The sequence below is a fragment of the Vipera ursinii genome (genome assembly GCF_947247035.1).
Source record: "Vipera ursinii genome assembly, chromosome: 2".
NCBI lineage: Eukaryota > Metazoa > Chordata > Lepidosauria > Squamata > Viperidae > Vipera > Vipera ursinii.
Window position 1 is genome coordinate 146,950,393 of NC_139513.1, and position 26,721 is coordinate 146,977,113.

Sequence of the window (26,721 nt, forward strand, 5' to 3'; positions counted from 1 at the left end):
CCAAGAATTACTTGTACATACACATATGCACATAGATTCAGGTGAAACGTGGGCTTAAAACTTGGGTTTTGTCTTCCTGCCTTTCGATCACAAAAAGCCGTCATCCACTCTCCTAGAGCTTATCAAGAAAGGCCACCTAGTTAGCATTTTCATAACACATTTTTTTTAGCCTTAGGCTTATCTCCTCCCATTTTTCTAACTTTAAATTTTATAGGTTGTTGTGGATGTGCTATCTATTTGGGGCCTAGAGAAAAAGCTGATCTGTATTGGAAGACTAGGCTTGGAATTATAACAATTGTAATTCTAATTCCACTCCTAAGGACCACCAATTTGGCCTTGTCCTTACAAGTCCTTTCATTAAGCCACTACTAGACAGATGGTTTTTCTTTTCTTTTTTGACATGATTAAATTGATATATTGCACCAAATGCAATAAATTGATAAATCTCCATGCTGAGCTGGCTCCTAACACTACGTTGTGAAACACAGTCCACAAATCATACTAGCTGAAATGTTGATCACCTCAACATGGCCAAGCATGATGCAGGAGTGTCGTCGTTTCATAAACAAAAGATTTCCCCCGCTCCCAAAATATTAAATTGCCATTTTGCAACACAAGTTTTCAAAACTCAGAAAAGAACAATTCTGATTTGCATCATATGGCTCAAATAAAAACAGCTTTTGCTCAATTTGATTGGCAGAGCAACTGAGTACAGAATGTTTTCACATCCACATCAAACCATGTAAAAGTTTGGAGTGGCTGAAACAGTGATATACAAACCTTGTCGTGATTTATGTAATATCAACCTAGCTAATAAAAGTTGTTAGCTAGGTTCATATAATGGGTTTTCTCATTTACAAAGCTCAGTAGATACAGTATATCTCCTGTTACTTGTATTATCTACTAGCAGATTATCTTTCTCCAATCTCCCAGAATATAAAATAAACATCTAGAGAAAGGATTTCTGTAAAAAAACAACCCCACAATTTATTGCTTACACAGCTAGGAGTTCCATGTAATAAGAACAGACATTCACTACATAACAAGAAAGACAGTCCTGTCTGAGCTGAAGTATAAACATTGTTGTATTTCCTGCAACAGATGGATTAACAGAATTTTTTTTCCTATTCTAATTTAACCCACCTTTATTCAACAGGCCTTCTCTGACTGATTGGGACTGCAAATCCTAGAATTTATAGCCTGCAAAGCTTTTGAATATGTTGATTAAAGATTCTGGGAGATACAGTACATCCATATCTGAAGGTATCTCGTTGGGCAAAGTTAAAGGTGGACCTGTGGAGAATGCAGAATTTGAAACATTGAACTTTTTTTCAGCTCCAGCTTTAACATCTATGGAGACAAGTGGCTCATTGTCATCACAATGTAATCTTCAGTCCTCTGAGTTATGCACCAAGGGCAGCTGTGAGGCTTGCTAACCCTACCTATCTACAACAGAAGCTTTGATGCTGGAAAAGAGCATGCTTGCAACTCAAGATAGCCTACATGATGATAAATGACTGGCCCATCTGATGGCCATCTCCCCATTTATAGCCAACCTGCTTACTGTTTTCTGCCATAAAATGAAGGATTAAGCTTTGTGTACTTTCAATGAAACCAGAATATAAGGGGGCATCTGGTCAAGCATTCAAGGGCTGAGAGACTCCCAGTGGAAGCATTCACAGTAGATACAGACATGAGGCTAGAATGCCAGCCATGCAAAAGAAGCTGAAAACCTTTGGAGCAGGGGTGGCATTCCATGGCCCCGATGCCATTAATAAAAAAAAGACCTCAAACAATTATGAATAGTTGGGGGAGGAAGAATATTGTTCCCTCTACCCTATTGCATAAATATTCATGCATGTCTAAAGCAACCAATATTTACCAATAATGGAAACTAACTGCCCAGTTAGTTAGTTAGAACTGGACAATGCCTCTGGGATGCCCTTCACAGAATCTGAGTGGGGAAATTAGTCAAAAGTGTCCATGAAGTCCACCCAATGGGGAATTTACCACCCCAAAGCTGACATGAATGAGAAGAAGAGCTGCATGAATATTCTTGAAACCTGAGCTTCGGACTCAGAAGACTGGCTGCCCCGTAACGGCATGGCAGCGGTTTCTTTCCGGCTGGATTAAATCATTCTGAAAAATTGGTCAAGGAGAAACTGATTGGATCCTATGTTGACAACTATTGCTGTGAAAGAACAAAACATGTTACAGTAGTCATTCTCAACGTCACACACGCTCAAAACTCAAACAACCCCCTCTCCACACACACACACACACACACACACACACACAAACATACCAAGTTGGCTGCTGAATGGTATACGTGGCCCAATAGCGCCAACTTATATTGCACTTGAGTGAGGTACGAAACCAAATTTTAAAAACCACTCCAAACTTGAATTGGCCCCTTTGGACCACAGGATTTTGTGAGAGAAAGGAGGCCAGGGTAGGTATGAACTTTAAGACACATGTAAAGAAAAGGGAAAGGAAAAGCCCCCCAAATAGAGAACGGCAGCATCTGTTATCACGATGAGGGACATGATAAGCTCTTTCTCCAGCAGGCTGAACCTTCATCTTGCCCCCTAAAAATTAGTCCAGCAGCTCATTTTATTTATCGGTCTGAGTCCTTTGTCCTCTTCCTAACCTACTTCTGCTGCCTTGATTCTGCTGGGTTGGTGGTTTTTGGTTTTTTATAATGAACTGCATATTCTCTCTCTCTTGCCAGAAAAGCACCTTAACAGAAGTCCCAAAGGCCCTTCTTGTGTTGAAGCCTGTCGTTCCTCAGGCTTCTGGGAGGCAGGAACAACGGGTCGTGCAACTGAAGGACACTACTTCTTCATCTCACGGTCCTGTCAGGATGCCAGTCAAATCAAGAGTCAGAACGAAGGAAGTTCCCGACCTCCGCCCCCTTCACTGATTGGCTCAGAACACGAGCACAAAGTCAGAAAGGTCTATCCATAGTCAATGCCAAGCTCAATCCAGGCGCAACTCTTATTTTAGCTGAGTTTGCTTGGTTGGTAAGATCGGGTCACAGGTAGAGGCAGCTTGTGGAGGCCTAAGGAAGAGCAAAGAGAAGTAGTTGGAACAAGTCAAGCCTGCAGTCTCATCCTTTGCTATTTGGGCATCAAGAAAGCCAGTCCAACACAATAATTTTGTTATCTGTTGCAAGCCACTGCAAAAAGTGATTTTGGAGGTTTAGCACCTAGAAAGAATAAAACAAGCCAGCATGCAATCAAGGCAGAAAGGTTTTCTTAATGGGAAGCAGGCCAGCTTAAGAGAAGTTCCAAGCCTTTCCCAAAATCAAATGCTGGGCACACACAGATGCATACACATATACTAAGGCCCAACTGGCTTAGCCTTAGAGCTTCCCGAATAAACAACAATTGACTGGGTTCACATAAGATACTAAGTAAAACAAACGGCATTATGATTCAATAGCTATTGGCCATCCGAAAAAGAAGAGGCTTCCAGCCCTAGGCAACCCAAGAGATAAGCCCTTTCCAGGTTGATCAGGCCACCTGCTTTCTTCCCCCCACCCCCCACCCCCACCAATCCCAGAAGAAGACCCAGATGTACTTACCAACTGCCCTGATGAGTTCTGCCTGTACAGCCCAGGTGAACTTCTTGACCAAGCAAAGAGTTGTGAGTCCGGCAAAGAGCATATTATAGAGGAAAACAATGTAGAAGTTTCCCAGCCAGTTAAACCTCCCAAAGTCTCCCAGCAGATCAAATCTTGTAATCCCTGAAACCAAGAATAGAGGGGAGAATGCTGACACTCGTGCATCATAAATATTCCTGTCTTCCAATCCCCACCTTGGGCTCTCGGAGGAGGATTGGCTTGACTAGCATGACAGCAGAATTGAGCTTTTTTCCAAATTAGTTTTATTCATTTATATAACATCAAGTGTGAAAATACAAAAGCAAATAGGTGACAACAGTAGAGAAAGGGAAAACAAAAAGGATGATTAAAAAGTCCCTTCTTTACATTTACATTTCCAACATTCATTTGAAATGCCTTCATACATTCTAGATAACTTATCTGGTGTTAAATACCGGCAATACATCATTTTGTAAAAAATTTCTTCTACGTTATAATTAAATGTGAATTTTAATCCTTTTATCCACACATTCTCCCATTGTTCAAGCATCACTTTATACCCAAAATGCCTTGCCCACTGGATCATACAGTGCTTTACATGTTCATTTTCCAAATTCAATTTTAATAACGTTTAATAGACCCTGGCAATTATATGATCATCACTACCACATAGTAGGATTTCCAATTCATTTTTAGCAAACTCAAAACCATGGCCTCTTTTGTCTAGTTGAAATCTTTCCTTCATTTGTTGATACGTAAACCAGTGACAAGCGTGACCTTCTAATTCTAATTCTTCCCTAGGTTTGAAGATGGGGGTCTTCAGAATTGAAATATACTGTTTTACCATATGTCCATCAGTCTGGCTTCACCACCATTTCTTTTCTAAAAAACAAAAGCTTCTGGGGGGGTGAACACCCATAGGGGCAATTTTGTAAAAATCGTTGTTTTATATTTATTCCAAACTCTTGAGCATCTTAACAACTTTTGTTTTCATTAAAAAAGCAATGTATCCCATTTGGTGCTGAAAATTTTAAAAAAGCTTTCCAGGGGAACAGAATTTTAGTGTTTCACCGTTTCTCGTACCTTTTCAGAAGATCTACTGGCAGAAAGAGGAGGATTATATTAACCTTTTTTTATTTACCACAGTATTTAGGTTTTATCTGTGCAAGTCTCTTTGTAACTACTATAGCTCCAGTTTTTACTATGAGGCCACAAATTTATTTGACTGATCAATCTGATATGCAGACACAGGAAGCTACAGATAACATATAGATATGGGTAAGAAAGAACAAGACTCACCCAACGTGCGAGACAACACAGGAAGTGCAGAACTCAACACCAAGAGAGAGACACAGTTGCCAATGATCTGCCGGGAAATACAGTTGAAAACAATGATGTGCACTCTTGCCACTGGCTGCCTCACACATTCAATCATATGCAAGAATATGTAATTTATTTACTTATTTGTATCCCTTTTTTATTTTTATTTTTTAAACAAATAGCTCAAGGCAGCGGACATACCCAATACTCCTTCCTCTTCCTATTTCCCACCACCACAACAACCCTGTGAGGCAGTTTTGCCTGAGAAATAGGCCCAAAGTTGCCTGGCCAGTTTTCATGTCTAAAGTAGAACCAGAACTCATCATCTCTCACTTTCTAGCCTGGTACATTAACCACTAGACCAGGGGTAGGCAACCTTGGCTCTTTTATGACTCGTGGACTTCAACTCCCAGAATTCCTGAGCCAGCATGGCTCAGCTTGGAAGCCTCTCCCTTTCCCCTCAGCATGGCTAGCTCAGAAATTCTGGGAGTTGAAGTCCACGAGTCATAAAAGAGCCAAGGTTGCCTGCACTAGACCAAACTGGCTCTAATTGTTCCTTGACCCATAGATGAACCTCTTTACTAGGTTCAGTTTGTTCCCTCCAAGGGACGGAAGAGACTGCAACTGATCTCTCTGCAATTTGAGGGTCTTCAGCATCTTAACACATCTTTCAACTTGCATGGGGAGATCCAGAGTTCAAGCCTTTGGCAAGGAGCATCTCTCTATGGTACTTCTGCTCCAAAATGCAGGCAGTCTCTCCATTAATCCCATTTGATGGCTGAACACTAGCAACATCTGGCTTGTCAAATAGCTAAACATGAGGCATGGGAATTTTGTGCTTTAATCTGGAACTGGGGCAAACCGCAACCGGTTCCCGAGATTGTGCTGCCAGATTCAGTGGCAAATTTCCTCCCAATGGCTGTTTTTCAGACAGATTTTGAATTATTTGAAGATTTAGAGAGTCGGAGGGTGAGCAAAAAAATCTCTGAAATGCAAATGATATCTTTTACCCTGTGAAAATATTCCCAAATGGCTCAGAAGTTGAGATTTGGGGACATTTTTGAGGGCTGTAGTAGGGAGACTCAACTGTTAAGTCTCCAGTTTCACTTCTCACCCTCGAAATTATGAAGATGAGGGAAGGGGACTGATACCCCCTACTTCACTGAATCTCAGTATCTTTAAATCACAAATAACAGACTCATGGAAAGTCAGGAAACTGTCTTTCAGACAATGCAGTTACATAACTGGCTTTTGAACAGATATCAATAAACCCAAGCGTTCCTCTTTCAAACTAGAAGCCCTTGCCTGTCTCTGCTAAAATTTACTCATCCCATTTCTCAACTAGGTCTCTTTGCTATTCTATACACCATTTTCTACCAGAGATTGTTCCACCATCTTGTTTCAAAATTCAAAGCTCTCTACCTTATTACAATTCTGTAAACTAGCATTCCTAGGACAATCTATCCCAGGAATGTCCAACCTTGGCAACTTTAAGACTTGCGAACTTCCCTTTTTTTACCTCCCCCCCAACTTTTTTCTTTTCCCTTCCCTATTTTTCCTATTATTTTGTTTTGTATTTTATAATACAAACTAATTAAAAAAGGACTTGTGGACTTCAACTTCAGCATGGCTGGCTGAGGAATTCTGGGAGTTGAAGTCCACAGGTCTTAATTTGACAAGGTTGGACACCTCTGATCTATTCAAATACAGTAACCGCTAAAAAGATTGTTCCTTTTTGCTGTATTTCTAGCATTCCATGAACAACATTTCAACTAATGGTTTGGAAGTTCCATCAGCGAAAAGTACATAATAATAAAATTTTGTATGACAAAATCCTACCTTAGTCATAGCTGTGTTGTGTTGCTCAGGCAGCAGTTTAATGAAAAATGGGGAGCTATAGAACCCCACAACAGAGGAGATCATTAAATAACTGAGAAACGTTAAGGAAGAACAGAAGAGATGGAAATCAGTTAAATTTTACATTACAGATCATTGAGAAAAGAAGGAATACAACTACCCATATTATGGATTACGCAAACTTATAGTAAAATGGAAGCTGAACGATGGAAAATTCAGGACAGTAAAAAGGAAAGATTTCTTTGCAAATGATGGTGCTGGGTTCAGGGAGATACCCACTTGTATGGCTTCAGAAAGGGAATAGACCAATTCGTGGAAGAGAAGGTGACTCCATATAGCAGTTACATGACGGCTTCCAATAACAGAGACAGGATGAAAGAAAACCGAAGCAGGTTATTAATTATGAGAGGGTCCAACAAAGTGAAAATAAATGTGAAACAGACCAGTGGGAAAAATGGGCGTTTTCTTTCTAAACATGAAGGGCATTAACTGCACCAAGAGCAATGAAGGTGATTCCAGTAAGGATACAAAATCAGAATGACCTGCATGGCTGCCCCAAAGGAGCCAAACACAGAGAAAGAAACTTTCCCAAGTGGTGCATCCTGCAGAATGAGAAAAGGGAAATGGGTTATTTGGGGAGGGAAACATGACAAAAACCTATGCTTTCTGCATATCAAAAGCTCAGTGCTGCAACCCAAACCAAATTCTTGCTAAGGCAGGGGTAGGCAACCTTGGCTCTTTTATGACTCGTGGACTTCAACTCCCAGAATTCCTGAGCCAGCATAGCTGGCTCAGGAATTCTGGGAGTTGAAGTCCACGAGTCATAAAAGAGCCAAGGTTGTCTATCCCTGTGCTAGGGGATCCCTTTCTATAAATGTCCTGCTATTCCTTACAATCATAAAAGTTGGATTTTAAAGTTGGTTGACCAGCTTAAGTGCCCTGCTTAGGTCTTTGCATTTTCCCATCATCAGAAGAAACCGAATACATGGTTTGACTCACAGCCTCTCCCATGGAAGAAAAAGCTTCTGTCAATTGGCCAAAGGGAAGGCAATGACCATCTCTCCCTGGAGTTCTCTAGAGCAGGGATCCCCAACCTATGGGCTGTGGCCCGGTACCAGGCTGTGGGCTTTTGGTCAGCGGGCCGCAGAAATGGCTGGCCAGGGCGTGCATTCCCCCCCACTCGCGCTAGTGCCCACGGCCGTTTGCACATGCGCATGGGTGTGAACGGGAACGCTAGCGCGGTGTGTGTGCGCGTGTGCACGGCCCATTTGCGTATGCGTGGTGCTAGCTGCCGCGGGGGTGTGTAGCCATTCACGCATGCACATGGTGCCAGCGCATGGCACATGCACAAACACAGCCACTAGTACTGTGACAGTGGGTGTGGTCCTGTTTGCCTGCATTGCATGCACACACAGTAATTTGGAAGTTGCTCTTCCCTCCGGGCCATGAGCCCAGAAAGGTTGGAGAACTCTGCTCTAGAGATCCTCTGCATCTGTTTCAGATGATGGGGGGAGCTCTGAAGCAAAATCAGAAGGTACAGAAAGGAAAGGCACAGGCAGCCGAGTTTCACTCTGAAGGAAACCTGCTCACTCCATGCAATATGAAGAATCATAGAATATAACTTTCTGGAGCACAGAGTTTGTTCTCCACTATACTCGTTGGGCAATTGCATATAGCAGACCTGAACATTTTATGGCACCTGGGCCACATCCAGCCCTTTGGCTGTCCCTGTCCAGTTTGTGTGGGTTGGTTTTATTTTGAAGGCAACTGCTTTTTTCAATTTGTGTGTCTGTGTGTGCGCGCGTGCACGCGCACACCTATGCACGTTCACAACCTATTGCTTTGGCCCTCCACAACAGTTCCAGTTTCTCCTGTGGCCCCTTGGGAATATTAATTGCCCACCTGTGGCTTATAGGCTACCAGCTCTCCTTAGGGAATGGAGGATACACGCTGGATTCCTGAAATAGGGATCTTGCCCCAGCTGAAAGAAATTGTGTACCCATCTGAATGATGAATGAGGATATATGACACAGAGTCATTCGTGGTATACAAGCAGCACATGAAAATCAGGCTCCAGAAAAGCACCAAGGACAGATCAGGTGCTTGTTGCGCCCTCACCTGGATTCCTCGAGGCATCGCAGCATCATCCAACAGCAGCTCCAGAACATGGAAGCAGACAACCAGGACAGAGATACCCTAGAACAGTGATGGCAAGCCTTTTAGAGACCGAGTGCCCAAACTGCAACCCAAAACCCACTTATGTATCGTTGGGTGCCAGATGGGCGTGGCCCATTGGGTGGGCACGGCTGCGGTGGTAACTGGGTGGGACTAAAAAGTTCAATCAACGCCAACTTTGTGAGATCTTTTTTTTTCTGCAAGAAGTTGAAATTGATTGATTGAGCCTTTTCTCTTTTTTTTGCACACAGCAGCGGAGGCCTAAAGCAAAAAAGTTTTATAAAACCCAGCTGAAGGCCTAACACGGCGGCGATGGCGTGCATGCCCACAAAGAGGGCTCTGCGTGCCACCACGGCCCTAGAAAATACCATGTACTTCTGAGTATTAGGTGGAAGGTAAGAGAAGAGAGGGGTTTCCATGCTGCATCTCGAGCTTGCACCTTAAAGAGCTACATGCAACATTCGAAAATAATACTAGGGACTTTTCGGTCACCTTTGAAACCAGGTTCCCAAGCCAAAACATTGAACCTGAACACTGAAGGTTCACAGAAGAATAATCTCTTTTAGGGATACATACATCCATCGTCAGTTGCCTGCAGACTCAGCATAATATAACCAATTATTTGTCTTTCTGCCCTCACTGAATTCTATTCATATTCATTTACTGCCCAACACATGATTTGATAATCAGGCTTTGTAGTACAAAGCCCTCTAACTGGCTGGATTTAATCTATAAACTGTGGCTTAGAGGTCACAATGGCCAAAGTCACACATTATACTAAACCTGGGTGTCCCAAACACTGTGGTGTCCCTTGCTTGGGGAGGGGCATGCAGATTCGAGGGAAGGTGTGGAGAAACTTTTAGTTTACATTGTTAGAATAAATCCATTTTCCCACAGTTTCATTATATTGCTCTCATTTTCATTTGTGTTTATTCTGGTGTGCAGTTATGATTCCACTAGAGGGAGGTGAGATGTGGTGGCAAAATGTTTAGAAACCCCCAAACTACGTCCAAATTAAGCCCAAAACCTGTTGTGATGGACTTAATAGGAAAGGTAAACACAGCCATTATAAAGTGCTTCAATAACTTTCTCTGGAGTAACTCTTTGCTGCCCCCTAGTGGTTACTCTATTCAGGGCTGAATTATCTATAACAGAGGTCCCCAACCTTTGGGGCACCAGGGACCGGTTACCGGAGGGGGCCTGGTTTTGTGTGTTGCCTGCATCCAGTGGATAAGGCTTTGCTTCTTTGTGTGGTCCAGTTGCTGGCATGCTGCAGCCCGGTACTGGTCCACGGACTGGGGGTTGGGGACCCCTGATCTATAATACTGCATAACTTGTTTTATTACAGCAGTTACTTAAGCTCAGCAAATTTCAACTCCCAGAATCCCTCAGCCGACATGTTGAAGGAAGGCATTCTCGGAGCTGAAGTCTACACATCTTTAAAAAATGCTGAGGTTGTAAATATATACATGTATCTCTTATTGCTACTTCACAGTTTAACAACACACTGTTCTTTAGCATACAGAGTAGATGTAAATAAAGCTCTAAATATATATTTTAAAAAACTTCTAGGGATCATTTTCAGACTATTTTCCTACTTCAGGAAGTTGACATGGCAAGTTTAAAGACTGGATATGGGGAACTGAAGTTCCGAAACATTGGAGTGCAGAAAAGTTGGAGAGGCTCCTCTATATGAGGGACAGGGAAGGGCAGTGGTGGGATTCATCTGCTTCGCACCAGTTCGGCAAAACCGGTAGCTAGGTTTTTGTTGTCCAGGCCCAGAATGGACTTCCGAAAGCGGCATCCACACAGAGAACCAGTTGTTCGCAAATTTGAATCCCACCACTGGGGAAGGGGGTCAACTTGAAAACATTGTATTTCAATACGGGCATGCTGATGAACAATAGGAATTACTTTCCAGTGCTATCTGGATGGCGGCGTGCTATTGGAGTTATAAAATGCCGTTTAAAGACTGATATAGGCCAAAATAGAAATTTACAATTAACTTCAGCCCCAGAATTTACCGTCAACGACAGCAGAGACAGCATAGCCAGTGGATAGCCCAGGTTTCTTTGCCAAGCGGAAGCTTTGCGGCGTGTTTCTGCCAAAAAAGAAGCGGGGAAATGCACACTTACAACACACGGAAGTTATATTAGATGAAGGATGACAATTTTCCATGGCCTCTTGACAATTTTTTACTTCTAGGATGCCCCTATTAAAACTGCCTTCTCTTCTAAGGAGGAGAACGACCTTACTGCCATAGAGCGAGGTATATCTACCTCCAATTAGATGTCTGTCTCCAATAAAATCAAACCTAATAAAGAAAAAGAGCTAATACTAATGTGTGTTTTATTCATCCCCCTCTCCTTAGGTAAAGGTAAAGGTTCCCCCCAAACATGTGTGCTAGTCGTTTCCAACTCTAGGGGCCAGTGCTCATCTCCGTTTCAAAGCTGAAGAGCCAGTGCTTGTCCGAGGATGTCTCCACGGTCATGTGGCCGGCATGACTAGACGCCAAAGGCGCACGGAACGCTGTTACCTTCCCACCGTAGTGGTCCCTATTTTTCTACTTGCATTTTTACGTGCTTTCGAATTGCTAGGTTAGCAGAAGCTGAGATGAGTAACAGGTGCTCACTCTGTTACGTGGCCCTTGGGATTCGACCCGCCAAACTGCCAACCTTCTGATTGACAAGCTCAGCGTCCTAACCCACTGAGCCACTGCATCCCTCTCCCCTCTCCTTACTTTTCTTTAAAAAGAAAAAAAAGTATGTGGAATCTGGGGAGAGAAGCCTGAAAGAAAGGCCCAGAAGGAAGAAGGACCATCCATCATGATCAAAAGCAAAAATGATGTAAGAATTATAGGCCTCAATCCCAGGCATTGGATATTTGATCTTGCTGATCATCCTCAAGTCTTTCTCTAAAGCTAAGGACCAGGCATTTGTATGATGTTAGTTCTTAGGTTGGAATCATCTTGTCTTGTATGGCCCCATCTCACATTTAGAAGATGAAGATGAGCAATCTGTTCCCTTCCAGAATTTTAATACAATCTCAACAAGTTGTAGATTACCAAGATGATAGCCTACGCATCTAGAACAGGGGTCTTCAAACTTGGCCCTTTTATGACTTGTGGACTTCAACTCCCAGAATTCCTCAGCCAGGCATGCTGGCTAGAAGGTATCCATTTCCTGCTCTGGCTCTAAATGGAGCATAAGCAGATTTAGGATAGCAATCAAGGGTGAAGGCTTCCCCGCTGAGCTAAATTCTTAAACCCAAGTCCTGGCAGGTTTCTGAAAAAGCATAGAAGATATACATAATAGAGAAGGTGAATGCATCTGGGAAGATCTTAGTATGCCCATTCGTGTGGCAGGAGGGGAATTAATCTGAGTATTCCCAGGTTAGCATTGCATAAGTGTTCGATCTATCCATAATTTTAAAAAAATAATTTGCGGTTGGTGCAAAAATAGACAGAACACAAGGGATAGAAAATAGGACCGTTTTGATAGAGCAAATCAGAGGATTTTTTTTTTGGAAATGTTGGTTATGTGGTATCAACAGAGGAGCAACAGAGTATCTCCACAGGCAAAAGAGCAGGAGCAGCTGGCTTCTTTCCACATGGCATTTTATTCTTACCCAGTGTTATCCTGTGCGCATGGATGGCTAGGTATTGTTGTCTCAACATTTCCATATCAAAATTGAGCCAGCAGGATGTTTTCCCTGAACGAAAGCAAAACAAACAAAAAAAGAGAGTAAAGAGACAGAACCTGGATCAGCCCCGATGCCCACATGCAGCAACCTGCTTCTCAGGGCAACAGGATACAGTCCTATAAACAGGTAATCCTTGTCAAGTGACTACTTATTCAGTCACCGTTCGAAGTTACAACGGAGCCGAATGTGGCGGACTTACGATGGGTCCTCGTCACTACAACTGTCACATGATCATAATTTGGATGCATGGCAACCCGCTTGGCAGTTACAACAGTCACAGCATCCTTCAGTCATGTGATCACCCCCTGCAACCTTCCAGATGGCCTCTGACAAGCAAAGGCAATGGGGAAGCCAGCAGGAGGTTGCAAATATCATGTCACTATCGAATGCTGCAGCCCTCTAATCACAGCAACTGGGACTACTGCAACTTCCGCCAAAAGTTGGCATGGTCGTGTGATATTGTGCTTTACGACTGCATTGCTTAGCAACAGAGTTGCCAGATCCAATTATCGTTAAGCGAGTACTACCTGTAATTGCCCTTTCAAAACATGTTCAAAATGAGCTCCCCTGGAGATCCATTGTAGACTAACACGCGTATGCAGTCACGATGGCTGTTATGTGTTAGCTCTGTCATTTATGAAAGGATTTTATATAGAACTATTTATTACTGTAGAGGTCTTAATGATTTAGTTGGTCTGTGGTGCTGTACACCATCGAGAGTCGATATGGATTGCAATGGGATAGAAAATAGGTAAACGAATAGTCATTTCAGCCGTCTGCTGAATCCAAGCACAAGAATTCCCAAGCCTCAGCTCTATCCAGTCTTAAATGGGCACCTACCAGAATTGATCTTGCGAGAAATGGCAGCTTCCTCAAATCCCGTGCAGCTCAGTTGCTCATCTAAATCCTCCAGGAGCTGAAAAGACAGGAAACATGCTCTCAACACCCTATTGGGAATAAAGTTGCTTGCTTTATTACAGCCAATATCTTTTCTCTTTCCCAATCAACTAGGTAAAGATGCAGAGCAGGTGGCTAAGAGCTGGTTTAATGGATAGATCTGTGGGATTAGCAATAATGGTCTGCTAAGTGTTTCAACATCATCAACAATAGTATATTGCTTAAAACAGCTTGGGGCGGGAGGAGGAGGAGGAGGAGGAGGAGGAGGAGGAGGAGGAATTGGCAATGGATTTTATGATGGAAGAATGGTGGCCTTTATTTCATTCTACCAATCAAAACAGTTTTAGGCGTTACGTAATGTAAATCATAATACCCATTAAACCAAATATGAGAGAGAGGAGAGAGAAGGAAGGAAGGAAGGAAGGAAGGAAGGAAGGAAGGAAGGGAGGGAGGGAGGGAGGGAGGGAGGGAGGGAGGGAGGGAGGAAGGAAGGAAGGAAGGAAGGAAGGAAGGAAGGAAGGAAGGAAGGAAGGAAGGAAGGAAATCTTGCAGTCCTGATGTGTCCCCAACTCTGCTTTAAGCTATTCTTATCTCTGGCTTTGCTTGTTTCATCTCCTTCCCAAAGAATGGTTTGGTCACTATTAGCTAGAAAGGGAGACAATCCCTACTGCTTGATTTGGTACAGCAAATGATGTTGATAATTTCCTTACCCCCTTTTTGGAATTGACCATAGAAAGCCTGAAGTTATCTTACCCTGGGCTTTACCAGCAGTGTCCCTGTGACAGTGAACATCCGTGACAAACCGAAGGGTGTACACACTGTAAAGAATTGGAGACAGGACAGTTGTGACTAGCCCCAGCAAATAACTCCCCAATGATCTTGCTTGCCAGAAGGTGGCACTGCTCTCCAGAATCTAAGGAAGTTGATAGGTTCTGCCAGGAAAGTAGACCCCTCTGCTTGTTCTGCCCTTCCACCATGCCAGAATGCCATTATTTCTTCTCAGAGTCCAGCACAGAGCAGTTCTGGAAAACGGATGCCATTCTAGGAACCCAGCAGGTCAAATAAATAAACCAAAGTCACCTGTTTCTACAATGCAACCGATTATTGGGCTCTTCAAGATATTAATCGTCACATTCTAATATTTCTCCATTGCATTATTCAAAGAGGCGCTTTTTTCTTTCAAATGGTGAGATAGATGGTGGCAGCCAACCCAGCAACATTCTCCAACCCCTTCCAAATGCTTTAGAACCGCAACCCTCAGAATTCTGAACTAGCATGGATGAATGTTGCGGTTCTGACCTATCAGGCAATGACTGTGCCAGCTAGCAATTCTGGAAGTTGTAGTCCACATGTATGCAGAGGGAGCTGGAAAAAGTTACTGCACTGGGTTGTCAACTGACCAGCTGAAGACCTTTGCTCTGGGAAACCATAATACTTCTACAACAGAACACGTGTAGTATATTGCAGAATCAATTACCAGTATTGACAATTCAAAGAACTATGCAGCAGATGATAAAAACATTCCTCCTCTGCTCCAAACTCTGAAGCAGCAGACATGACAGAACTGAAAACTTACACAGGAGCAGGAGGACACCGAACAAGGAGATGCAGGAGTAGAGGTAGGGAAGGTAATACTCCCAGAGATCTGTGGGGGAAAAAAAAAGAATACAGACAGGTTACAGTCCAGGAGAAAGGAAACAGGGGCCTCCAGGCCTAGAAATGTCAAGGATGTTGCTGAACTTCAAAGCCCAACAGTCTCCAATCATCAGAGCCAAGAACAAGGGGAAGCTGGGAACTGAATTCAGCCATATCTGAAGGCTCCCAGATTGCCCAGGACTGAGCTGAAGTTCCTATTAAATACAAAATAGACTCTCTCAGAAAACAGGAAACTATTGAGCAAGGGGCATCTGATCACATTTACTCTTAATTTATTAATTCTAAGATCTATATCTTAGATCTTTTACTCAGGAGCTGATGATAGCACATAGGGCGTTCCCTCCTATTTTCCCCCCACAACAATCCTGTGAGGTAGATTGGGCTGAGAGAATGACAGGCCCAAAGTAAGTCACCCGCTGAGCTTTTGTGGCTGAGGGAGAACTAGGATCTGACTCTCTCTTAATTCTAACAAAACTCCTTAATCACGCCACCACACTGGTTTTTGCTCTCAAAAATTTCTGAATCAAGCAAAGAAAGAAAAAGGTCCTGTTCTGTCAGTCCACAAATTCTTTCCAATACACTACAAATCATACGAAGAGTTGTTCTCAAATATTCTGCCCAGTGTATTGCTCTAACCTCCTGGCAAGAGGTTAAACATCAGTGCTAGGCAGAACTAGTCCTTCTGAATTTGCAGGTGACCAACCGTCCAGTCGTGTGTTTCATTTCCTGCTTGGTTTTCATGAGGTATGAACCAAGAGGAGCTAAGCTACTAAGAGCTGGTTTATTCACTGGAGAGTTTTGCCTACATGAAGAACCCTGGGTTGGAAGCACCCAGTTAATTTGTTTGTTTTGACTTGTATCTTGCCTTCGTTATTGTTTATAAATAACCCAACGCAGCAAACACACTTAATACTCCTTCCTGTTTTCCCCACAACCACCTTGTGAGGTGGGTTGGGCTGAGAGTGAGTGACTGACCAAAGTCATCCAGCCAATTTCGGATGCTTAAGACAGGACTAAAACTCACCGTATCCCGGTTCCTAGGCCAGCACCTTAGCTGCTAGACCAAACTGGCCTAACAAACTGGCCAAACAAAAATTGGACAAGCTGACCAAACAATTCCTTCACAACTCAGCTCCACTAATGAGATGATGAAGGATAAAAATAAAGATTATTTATGCTTGTTGGCTAAAGATCCATGTCGATTTCAAGGGCATCCGTCTTCAAGGGCCCTCCTCACAGCTCCCTGCTAGCAGAGGCTGTAATCTCCTCTTGCAGTGGGAGGTATATCCCTATAGGGCAGGGGTGTCAAACTCAATTTCATTGAGGGCCGCATCAGCATTGCGGCTGCCCTCAGGGGGCCGGGTGGGTATGGCCAGGATGGGCGTGGCCTACTGGGTGGGCGTGGCTAGAGTGAGTATGGCCTACTGGGTGGGCGTGGCCAGCTCTACATCGTTCGCATCAAGGGTGACTATGGGGGCCTGGGCAGGAGCGGGACAGATCTAAGGGTCTCTGGCAGAAGGAGGGTCTCTGGGCCAGGGCCAAGGCAGTGGGGGCCGTTCCCTCACTGTTTCCAGGATGGCTTCGCAGGCCACATGAAACCACTTCGCGGGCTGGATCCGGTCCCCCTGGGCCTTGTGTTTCACATGTCTGCTATAGGGGCAAAAAGCCTCCCCACCGTAACTCACCATAGAGGCTTTCTCTGCTCGCCCCGTCCTGGTCCAAAATAGCAGAGGCGACCCAGACCATCCCCAGCACCAGCAGGGTTAGCAACAGCAGGACTACAAAGGTCTCATATACCCGAGCCATGATCCCCTGGACAGACAGAGGAAAGGGGGATTGTTAATTTCCGCTCCAGAGCTGGGAGTGCTATAAGAAATCTTCAAGAGGCAGCTGGCACTATTTTGTTTCTAGGTAGAAATCGCTTTCGGGCTTTTTGCTTGCGACTGAAAGCAGCGAAATTTAAATTTGGGGATTTAACAATTCGAACTGTTTGCGATTATAGCTATACTGTGCACTGCTGAATTTTAGAGCAAAAAGGTTATTTTGTGTGTGTGTGTGTGTATTTGTACCTTTATCGAAGAAAGTTGGAAGTTACTTTTATTCTAGTATTATTTTCTGTTGTTCCTTGCACTTTTTTTTTAAAATTCCATTTATATCCCACCCTTCTCCGAAGACTCAGGGCGGCTTACAAGCTTAGCAGTAGCCTTCATTCTATGTATATGCCTGCTTATTAGGGCTTTCACACACACACCCCAAGCGGCATTATTACAAAGTCAGCTTAATTGCCCCCAACAATCTGGGTCCTCATTTTACCTACCTCGGAAGGATGGAAGGCTGAGTCAACCTTGAGCCTGGTGGGACGCGAACCTGCACTAATTGCAGGCAGCTGGTGTTACTTAAGGAGGCATTAGCCCACTGCTCCACCAAGGCTCTTTTCATACCCTACTTTTAATAAATAAATAAATAAATAAATAAATGGTTTTTAAATTTTATTTTGTGTAGAAATTCAAGTGTGCACGTGTGTGTGTGTGTGTGTTCGTGTTCGTGTGTAAATAAAATAAAATAAAATGAAAAGGAGGAGCCGGTACCTTCTTCGATCCGGCAAAGCCTTCTGATTCCGTGAAGAAGTAGGCAAAGGGCATGAGGAAGACGAGGGAGAGGTTGGAAAAGAGGAAGACGAGATTCCAGAGTCCTAGGGGAACAGAAAAGAGGGAAAGGAAATTCCCTTAGGCCTCTGCTCCAGCTCCCCAAAGACATATCACTGCTCCCTCCCCTGATGTTGGGTCCCTGCTAGCCTCCTTGATTTGGGCCATTCCTGGGATAATCCACAGCGGCCCAACTCTGGTGAGTCAAAGCTGGATCCTAGAGCCCTCTCAAAGCTGAAGATCCCAGCCACCTTCTACAGAGAACAGGAAGGGTGCACTGACATACACGCTTGATGCAGACTTCAAACAGACGTTCTTTCCCTAAGCAGCCCCTGCTCTGAAGTGGCTTCCTTCAGACCCAGCCAATTCTAGACAAGGAGAGTACTCATCCCGCAGGGTCTTTGTTGTACAACACAAATGTTGGCGATTGTGGGATTTTTTCAAAGGAGAGAAGCTAAGATTTGGGAGACACAGAGAACTCTGAAGAGGGAAAGCAGTTTTGGGTGCTAATTTTGCTTCCTTTCCACCACCCCCTTTTTTTTTAAAGGAGAAAGACTCCCTTAAATTCAAACTGCCTCCACGTGACTGCAACGGGCAGCATTACACAAGAGGTTTCCCATCCTTATGTCCCCAGATGCTTTTCTGATGTCCCAAGTCCAGCTTATCATCCTTGGTCTCCCATGCAGGTACCAATTAGATCTGACCTTCTGATCAACCAAGGTCGACTTGGTGCTACCGTCTGCTAAGACTTGGTTTTAAAACTTGCCCGAGAGTTCCAATCCCTCTTGCTATTCGAGTTGTCTCCATTATGAAAGTACACAGGAGGTGGGAGGGGCTTTCCTTCCTTCTCCCCACAGAGGCAGATGCCCCTCCTCCATGCCTGCTGAGGAAGTATTGCAGGGAACTCACCATGGATGAGGGAGCCGTTCAACCACTGGATGTAGTAATTCTGAGGGAAGGAAAGCAAGACTTCATTGCCGATGATGGAGAAGGGCAGCAGAAGCACTGCCCCCAGGGACACAGCCAGAGTAAAGGTGCACAGCCACAGCCTGAGTAAAAAGGCACAAAAGAAAGGATAAGATGCTTATTAGATCATCGGCAGGAAGGACAAGGGAGACGCGTCTTCCTTGAAAACAGGTTTATTAGTCAGCCCGGACACCGGGAACAGAGAACAACATGCTTATATAGGCGGCCGTCAAATAGGGGCAGCAAATCACCTGGGCGCAATTTCCCTCCAAGAATAGGGGGCCAATCAGACAGCTGTAGGGCAGAATTCACCCCCAGCGACAGCGCTTAGTAGGTGTTTAGGCAGGGAATCCTGTCAGCTGGTTTTGGCGGGCGGCCGGCGTTTGACAGCTCGTTGCCGCGACTGCGCATGCGCCAATTTTGACAGCTCGCGGCGGCCGCCGGGGTTGCCGCGAGTTTGACAGTTGAGACGAGAGTGCGCATGCGTTAGTTTTGACAGCTTGCGGCTGCCGTTGTGGGGAAGCCGCGATTTTGACAGCTTGCGGCTGTGTGCGCATGCGCGCCGTTTGACAGCTGTCAAACGGCCGCGTGTGTAGCGCATGTGTCAGATTTGACAGCTGTCAGTGCGGCCGCGTAAATGCGGCCTGTGACAGCTGTCATTATGGTTTGCAGAACATTGCACCCCTTTCCCCCCCCCTTGAACTGAACAAGGTAAATTAACTTTAACTTTTAACAGTGTTAGAACTTGTTGGCGCGTTCCCGGCCCATTCGAAGTCCAGTAAATACGCTGGCGGTCTTTTCGGTCGCGTGGATCTGCGAGGCGACGGTTTCTCCGTTGTTGCGGGGGCTTCCTCAGGAGGAAGGTCGGCTGGAGCGGAAACGTTCTCTGGGTGAACGGTGCTGGGGGGTGCAGGATCTTCTGCCGCTGTTTCTGGTGTGGGGGGGTTTGGGGGTGACCTGGGCCGGAGTTGGTCGGCATGTCTCCGTAGTGTGAGTCCCGAGCCAGCATTGATGGTGTATGACAAGGGGCCGGTTTGATCGAGAACCACCCCCTGGGTCCATTTATCCCTTCCCCCATAATTTCGGGCCCATACATTTTGTCCCTTAGAGAATGTTTTGTGTGGCAATTTGTTGGGTTTTTCGGCCGCTGGCCTGTCTGGGTGCAGTCTGTCAAGTCGAGTGACAAGTCGGCGACCCCATCTCAGTTCTGCTGGGGATTTACCGGTGGTGGATACAGGGGTGGAGTGGTGGGCGAGGAGGAAGCGGGCGAGTCGACGGTGCCAGTTTCCGACGATCATTCTGCGCAGAGAGTCTTTGGTGGTTTTTACCATGACCTCTGCGAGGCCATTACTGGACGGGTGGAACGGAGCCGATGTTGCGTGTCTAATACAGTTCCTCCTCGTGAAGATCTGGAAATCACGGGAGGTAAATTGAGGTCCGTTGTCAGTGATTATGACATCTGGTAAACCGTGGGTTGCAAAAACTCCCCTTAAGGCTTGAATAGTGGCCTCTGAGGTGGTGCTTGAAACCGGGAGAACCTCCAGCCATTTAGAGTAACTATCTACAATAATTAAAAATGTTTGTCCCTGGAATGGTCCTGCGTAATCGAGGTGGATACGGGACCAAGGGTTGGAAGTGGTTTCCCATTTGTGGACTGGTGCGTGCGGAGGGGAGGGTCTGGTTTGCTGGCAGAGATAGCAGCCGGCTACATGCTGCTCGATGTCCCTGTCTAAGGAAGGCCACCAAATGTAGCTGCGAGCCAGAGCCTTCATTTTTGAAATGCCAGGGTGGCCCTCGTGAAGTGTTTGGAGAACTCTTGCTCTGTGGCAAGAGGGGATTATTACTCTGCAGCCCCAAAGAATGCAGCCTAAGTGAGTTGAAAGCTCTTGTCTCTTTGCAAAATAGGGTTGAATGGAGGGAGAGGGGCAGGTTGATTGCCAACCCGATGTGACCCATGAGAGTACCCTGCTGAGGGTGGGGTCTCTGGCTGTGGCGGTTGCAATGTCCTTGGCTGTTACTGGGCATTCTGTTAGTTCTTGGATGGCCAGGACCTGGCCGGCTGGGGCTGGGTCGGGGTCTATGTGGGGCAGTGGGAGCCTGCTAAGGCCGTCTGCGTGGGACATTTCCTTTCCAGGCTTGTAATTTAACTGATAGGAGTAAGCTGAGAGGAAGGTCGTCCAGCGAAGCATTCGCGGGGATAGAATTTGCGGGGTCTGGCGGTCCCATGTGAAAATGCCTAGGAGGGGTTTGTGATCTGTATAGATTGTGAATGGTCTGCCGTAGAGGTAATCGTGGAATTTTTTAATTCCAGCTACGATAGCCAGGGCTTCCTTATCTATTTGCGCGTAATTGCGCTCGGCCTTTGAAAGTGTCCTTGAATAGTAAGCGATTGGGGCTTGCGTGCCATCGTTAAGGGAATGGCTGAGAACTGCCCCGATGCCATAAGGTGAAGCATCGCAGGCGATGCATAGAGGTTTGGTCTCGTTGTAGTGCGATATGGTTGTATCGCTGGAAAGTATTTGTTTCAGTTGTTTGAAACTGTCATTGTGAAGTGGGGTCCACTTCCAGGGGGCCCCCTTGTCCAGAAGCCTATGCAGGGGTTCTGCTATAGTGGCTTTTGCAGGTAGAAATGAATGGTAGAAATTTAGGAGCCCTAGGAATGCCTGGAGCTCCGTTTTATTTTTTGGGGGGGGTGCAGCTTGTATTGCCTGGATTTTTGCGTTGGTGGGATGAATGCCTTTGCTGTCTATCTTGTACCCCAGGAATTCTGCGGAGGGTACTCCGATTGAGCACTTCTCCCGTTTTAATTTTAAGCCAGCTGCGCGGAATCTCGAGAGGACTTCGTGCAGCCTGGTTGCTAGGGACTGGGTGGAATCGCCCGCGATGAGGACGTCATCGAAATACGGGCAGACTCCGGGGATGCCTTTGAGGGTGCGCTCCATGACTTCCTGGAATATTCCAGGTGCCACTGAGATGCCAAATTGGAGGCGGTTTACTTTGAACGCCCCTCTGTGCGTCACTATGGTTTGGGCTTCTGCAGTTTCCCTGGTTACTGGGAGTTGCAGGAAGGCATGTGCCAAATCTAGTTTGGCGAAAATGGAGCCGGACCCTATTTCTGTTAGAACGTCTCTTACTGACGGAACTGGGTACGCATGCGGGTTAAGTGCGCGGTTGAGGGTTGCCTTATAGTCTGCGCAGATTCTGACGTCACCATTGGGTTTGACAGGTGTCACTATGGGGGTTTCCCAAGTTCCGCTGTCTGTTGGTTCTAGGACTCCTAGCTTGAGCAACCGGTCTAATTCCTTGTCTATTTTCGGTTTTAGGGCGAAAGGAACTTTCCTGGCTTTTATTCTAATTGGTCCGACCTCTGGTTTAAACTTGAGGTCGATGGGGGGGCCATTATATTTGCCCAGTGAGCCGTCGAAAACATCCGCAAATTTTTTGCAGATATTATCTAAAGAGTCGGTTTGGATGCGGTTAGTTCCTTCGAGGCGAATGCCTAATGCCTCAAACCAATCTAACCCTATCAGACTAGTTCTTGGTTGCTTGGTTATTTGGGCTGTTAAATGGCCAGAGAATTTTTTAAAATCTACTTTTAGGACGGCTTGTCCCTTTAAATCTATTTGCGCCCCTTGAAAATCTGCCAGCAAGACCCTGGAGGGCTGGATAGGGATGCGGTGATTTGTTTTGGTGGCTATCTTTTGGAGGGTGTCTCCTGACAGGATTGACACGGAGGATCCAGAGTCGACCTCCATTTCGCAGGGGATTCCCTGTATTTTGACCCACGTCCTAACTTTGGCTCTGGGGATGTTGTTAGCGGGGGTTTTTGTTAAGGAACATATGGACCCTATAACTCTTGGTTGAGGGCGGGGTGGGACTGTCCTACCTGCGGGGACCTCGTCAAGGTCGTGGAGGGTCTCCCGGTTTAGGCTGCGACATGCTGATCGGATGTGGCCGGTCTTGCCACAGCCGTGGCACTTCGCGTTCCTAAACCTGCAGGTGGCTCGGGCATGGCTTCCGCCGCAACTGGCACACTTTGCCCTGGCGTTGGTCTGCGGCTTCTTCGAGTTGGGGCCCGATTGTCGGTCTTGGTTGCGGCTTCTTTCCCGGCCGGCGGTCATCCGGTTGAAGCGGGAGAGAATTGCGTCGACCCCGGATTCGGGCTCCGGCGGCCCCTGGTCGAGTTCTCTGGCCTGATGGACAGAGTTGCCCGGGTTTTCGCCAAAGGACTCGGCCTCTTCGCGGTGGCTATCTTCGTATGCCATTATTTCTAGCGTGAGCTCTGCGAGGTCCATTGTGGGCTTTGCCACAAGTTTCCTCTGCAAGCGCGGGTTCTGGAGACCGGCGATGACTTGATCGCGGATCCGGTCCTCCAGGTCGGGGAAATGGCATTTGCGGGCGGCGTGCCTGACGGTCGCGATGAACGCGGTGGTGGTCTCCCCCGGCTGCTGCTTCCGACGGGCAAACGAGAGCCGCCAGTACAGTTCGGACCGCCTTGGCACGAAGTGTTTGCTGAGGCGGTCCGTGAGCTCGGCAAACGGAATGGTGGTGACCGGGTCCGGGCTGCAGAGGCCAACGGCGATGTCGTACACCGCTGGCCCGCTCAGGCATAGGAGCGCGGCGGCCTTGTGGCGGTCCTCCGTGATCTTATTCACGAGGAGGTACCCCTCGACCTGGCCCAAATGCGACTCCCATCCTTCGGGGTGCCGGACGTCGAACTCCCTTATGTGTCCTAGGGCTGCCATTCTGGGTCCGCGGTACTCGGGCGCCTGGTAGGTTGACTTGTCCGGTCGGTGACTTAGCAAGTGACTTCAGCGGTTGACCGGACAGCAACACTCCTGGCCCGTGACTTCAGCTAGTACCGGGATCCCACCCTCGTCGCCAGGTAGATCATCGGCAGGAAGGACAAGGGAGACGCGTCTTCCTTGAAAACAGGTTTATTAGTCAGCCCGGACACCGGGAACAGAGAACAACATGCTTATATAGGCGGCCGTCAAATAGGGGCAGCAAATCACCTGGGCGCAATTTCCCTCCAAGAATAGGGGGCCAATCAGACAGCTGTAGGGCAGAATTCACCCCCAGCGACAGCGCTTAGTAGGTGTTTAGGCAGGGAATCCTGTCAGCTGGTTTTGGCGGGCGGCCGGCGTTTGACAGCTCGTTGCCGCGACTGCGCATGCGCCAATTTTGACAGCTCGCGGCGGCCGCCGGGGTTGCCGCGAGTTTGACAGTTGAGACGAGAGTGCGCATGCGTTAGTTTTGACAGCTTGCGGCTGCCGTTGTGGGGAAGCCGCGATTTTGACAGCTTGCGGCTGTGTGCGCATGCGCGCCGTTTGACAGCTGTCAAACGGCCGCGTGTGTAGCGCATGTGTCAGATTTGACAGCTGTCAGTGCGGCCGCGTAAATGCGGCCTGTGACAGCTGTCATTATGGTTTGCAGAACATTGCACTTATCCACATCCATCTGACACTGCTTGCAGCACAGTGAAGCCATAGACGACTACTCCTCATATTTACGACTTTCTTCCCAAAACAGACATTCTCTCTTTGGTCCATAGTCAAAGGATAAGAAGGGTAAGACACTTGAGCACGACAAGGAGAGAGAAGCTGTGTTCACCTCGTATTTTTGATGAGGGTCTCTCACACACACACTCCTCCGTTGGGCCAGTTCTTTCAACTTGAGTCTTATCAAAATCCAGAGCGGTTCCAGTTAATGGAAGCCTGAAGTCATAAATAAGGCTCTCAAATTTTAATTTATCCCAAGTGAAAGTCTTTTCAAGGCGGGTGGGCAGCTGAAACCTAACTTTCTGGATGTGAAGTAACCTCTAATGGGGAGGTAAGATAATGTGGTTTGCTTAATATGCCACGTGAATGCCTTATAAATATGGATCTGAATAAGCAAGCACGGTTTATTTTTATATAAAGATATGCAAAAGCATGCCTTTTCTAAATTTTTTTATTTATTAAATTTATACGCTGCCCTGCTATCAAACAACTGAAGAATAATGTCTGAAGAGGACAGGGATTCTTGAAAGCCTTAATAAGGGCTGTTCATTTCCATGACTGCCTATAAGAAATTCTCTACGCCCGGATCTAAGAGCAATAAAAAATTCCTCCTCCTACTTGTTTACCTGGGCCACATTCTGAAAATACCTTTGAATGGTGTCCCTAATTACACAAAAAGAGGGATAGGGAAATCTAGATTGGCTGCATTTTTATTGGACGTTTCAATTTTTAAAAAAAAATACTCCGTAAAATGATAAAAAGGAAAATACAGAAGTGGGGAGAAGGCAGGGGAAAGGCAAGTCATGAATATCTTAAAGAGGAAAAAAGAGGGAACTTACGCAATCCGATTGACTGCAGCATCTTCATCAACTAAGAATAGGAAAAAAATGTTATTTATACTGTTACTAAACTAAGTGCTCAAAGTTACTTTTCTGCCAAAGAACTCAAGATAACGTCTATGGGGTTCGTCTTTCCAGTCTAGCGAAGTAGACTAGTCATTACCACCCACTACCATGGGGGAGTAGAGATCTGAATTTGTGTCATCCAGTGACAAACTTTTAATTGCAGCATACATGGGATAGTCCTAACAGGAAGCGTAAGGATGGCACTTAGTTTTTGCAGTGTTCCATGTTGGTCACAAGACATTTTATATTAGACCTGCTTGAATCCCAGTGAAACAAAGGCAATCTTTAAACCCACCTCAGGACACTTTGGGGCAAAGTGTCCCTGCTCACTGCAAAAACCATGACTTTTTATGCAAGGGTGAAACGTAATATAAATACAGGGGGAACACAGAAGAAAGTAGGCTAGAAGAGGAATTCCCCGGGATTAGCAGAAGTTACTTCTTGTCCACCATAATCAATTATAAAATATGCAGCTCGTTCAAACAATTTGAACAGGCTGGTTGACCAGGGATGACAGAATCTACTGTTCAAATCAGCTAGGTTAGGGCAGGGGTAGGCAACCGTGGCTCTTTTATGACTCATGGACTTCAACTCCCAGAATTCCTAAGCCAGCATGGCTCAGCTTGGAAACCTCTCTTTCCCCTCAGCATGGCTGGCTCGGGAATTCTGGGAGTTGAAGTCCACGAGTCATAAAAGAGCCAAGGTTGCCTACCCCTGGGTTAGGGGGGAAAAACCCTTATAGAGAAGTTTTTGTTACTCTCTGTTCACTATTTCAAAGAGATGGATATAGTCTGTTCTCTCCCCCACCCCATCTGCATATACATTCAACCCTCCTCAGAGAAGGTGGTTTCCTTGAAATATAAAGAATTATATAAAGTAAAATATACAGAAGTTGTGTTCTGTATACAGTTCTCTAAGGGAAGAGCGGTGAATGGTGCCTCTCTCCAGGCAGAGGACCACAGACTGGCTGGTTAGAATTGCACACATAAAAATGTCCTTATGAACCTGATACCCAGCTGTGTAGGGTACAGTAGCAGAAGCAAGATTTTGTGGGAATACTTATGCTGTAGTTATCTATCTAGGAGAAATGTAATGTTACAGTACAGGAGTAAAACCAGGTTGTCTTTGCAAATGGATTTTACAGGTGGCCACGTCTCACTATTTCCTCATACTCCTTCTGCCCAGTAAGTGTCAGCATCAAACTACAAGCCCAGCAATTGGAAAATTGCTAAGCTGGAAAAAGAACTATATTCCCTAGAGGCCAAGTGCTACCAAGGCAACTAAATTAGCAGCAGCATAAACAAACATTAATTTAAAAGATGAAAAAGCCCTTCTACAGGGACTGGGTGCAGAGACCTCAATGCTGTTGCAAAGCAGAACTCTGGGGAAGAAATCTTTCCATTTGGGCCAGAGAGGGTGTATTGTCTCCAGAAGCTTCATTTGCAGGCATTCTGCGTAGAAGTTAGTTGAAGCCTGAGGGAGCTAACCAGAGG

The 26,721-nt window shown here is 45.8% G+C and overlaps 1 protein-coding gene across 1 annotated transcript in view; it reads right to left on the reverse strand.

Moving 5' to 3' along the window:
* Positions 1–967: 967 nt before the first annotated feature.
* LMBR1L (limb development membrane protein 1 like) overlaps positions 968–26,721 on the reverse strand; it is a 43,739-nt gene continuing 17,985 nt past the window's right edge. Inside the window, exons 3-17 of the mRNA XM_083353041.1 lie at positions 25,163–25,193; positions 18,766–18,905; positions 17,800–17,903; positions 16,897–17,023; positions 15,132–15,200; positions 14,309–14,373; positions 13,499–13,574; positions 12,584–12,667; positions 10,981–11,057; positions 8,900–8,977; positions 7,310–7,383; positions 6,764–6,854; positions 4,904–4,970; positions 3,587–3,748; positions 968–3,061 (exon numbers count right to left, since the gene is read on the reverse strand). Coding sequence (XP_083209167.1) covers positions 3,003–3,061; positions 3,587–3,748; positions 4,904–4,970; positions 6,764–6,854; positions 7,310–7,383; positions 8,900–8,977; positions 10,981–11,057; positions 12,584–12,667; positions 13,499–13,574; positions 14,309–14,373; positions 15,132–15,200; positions 16,897–17,023; positions 17,800–17,903; positions 18,766–18,905; positions 25,163–25,193 — 1,304 coding nt within the window. The 3' untranslated portion in view covers positions 968–3,002. The remainder of the gene's footprint in view (positions 3,062–3,586; positions 3,749–4,903; positions 4,971–6,763; positions 6,855–7,309; positions 7,384–8,899; positions 8,978–10,980; positions 11,058–12,583; positions 12,668–13,498; positions 13,575–14,308; positions 14,374–15,131; positions 15,201–16,896; positions 17,024–17,799; positions 17,904–18,765; positions 18,906–25,162; positions 25,194–26,721) is intronic.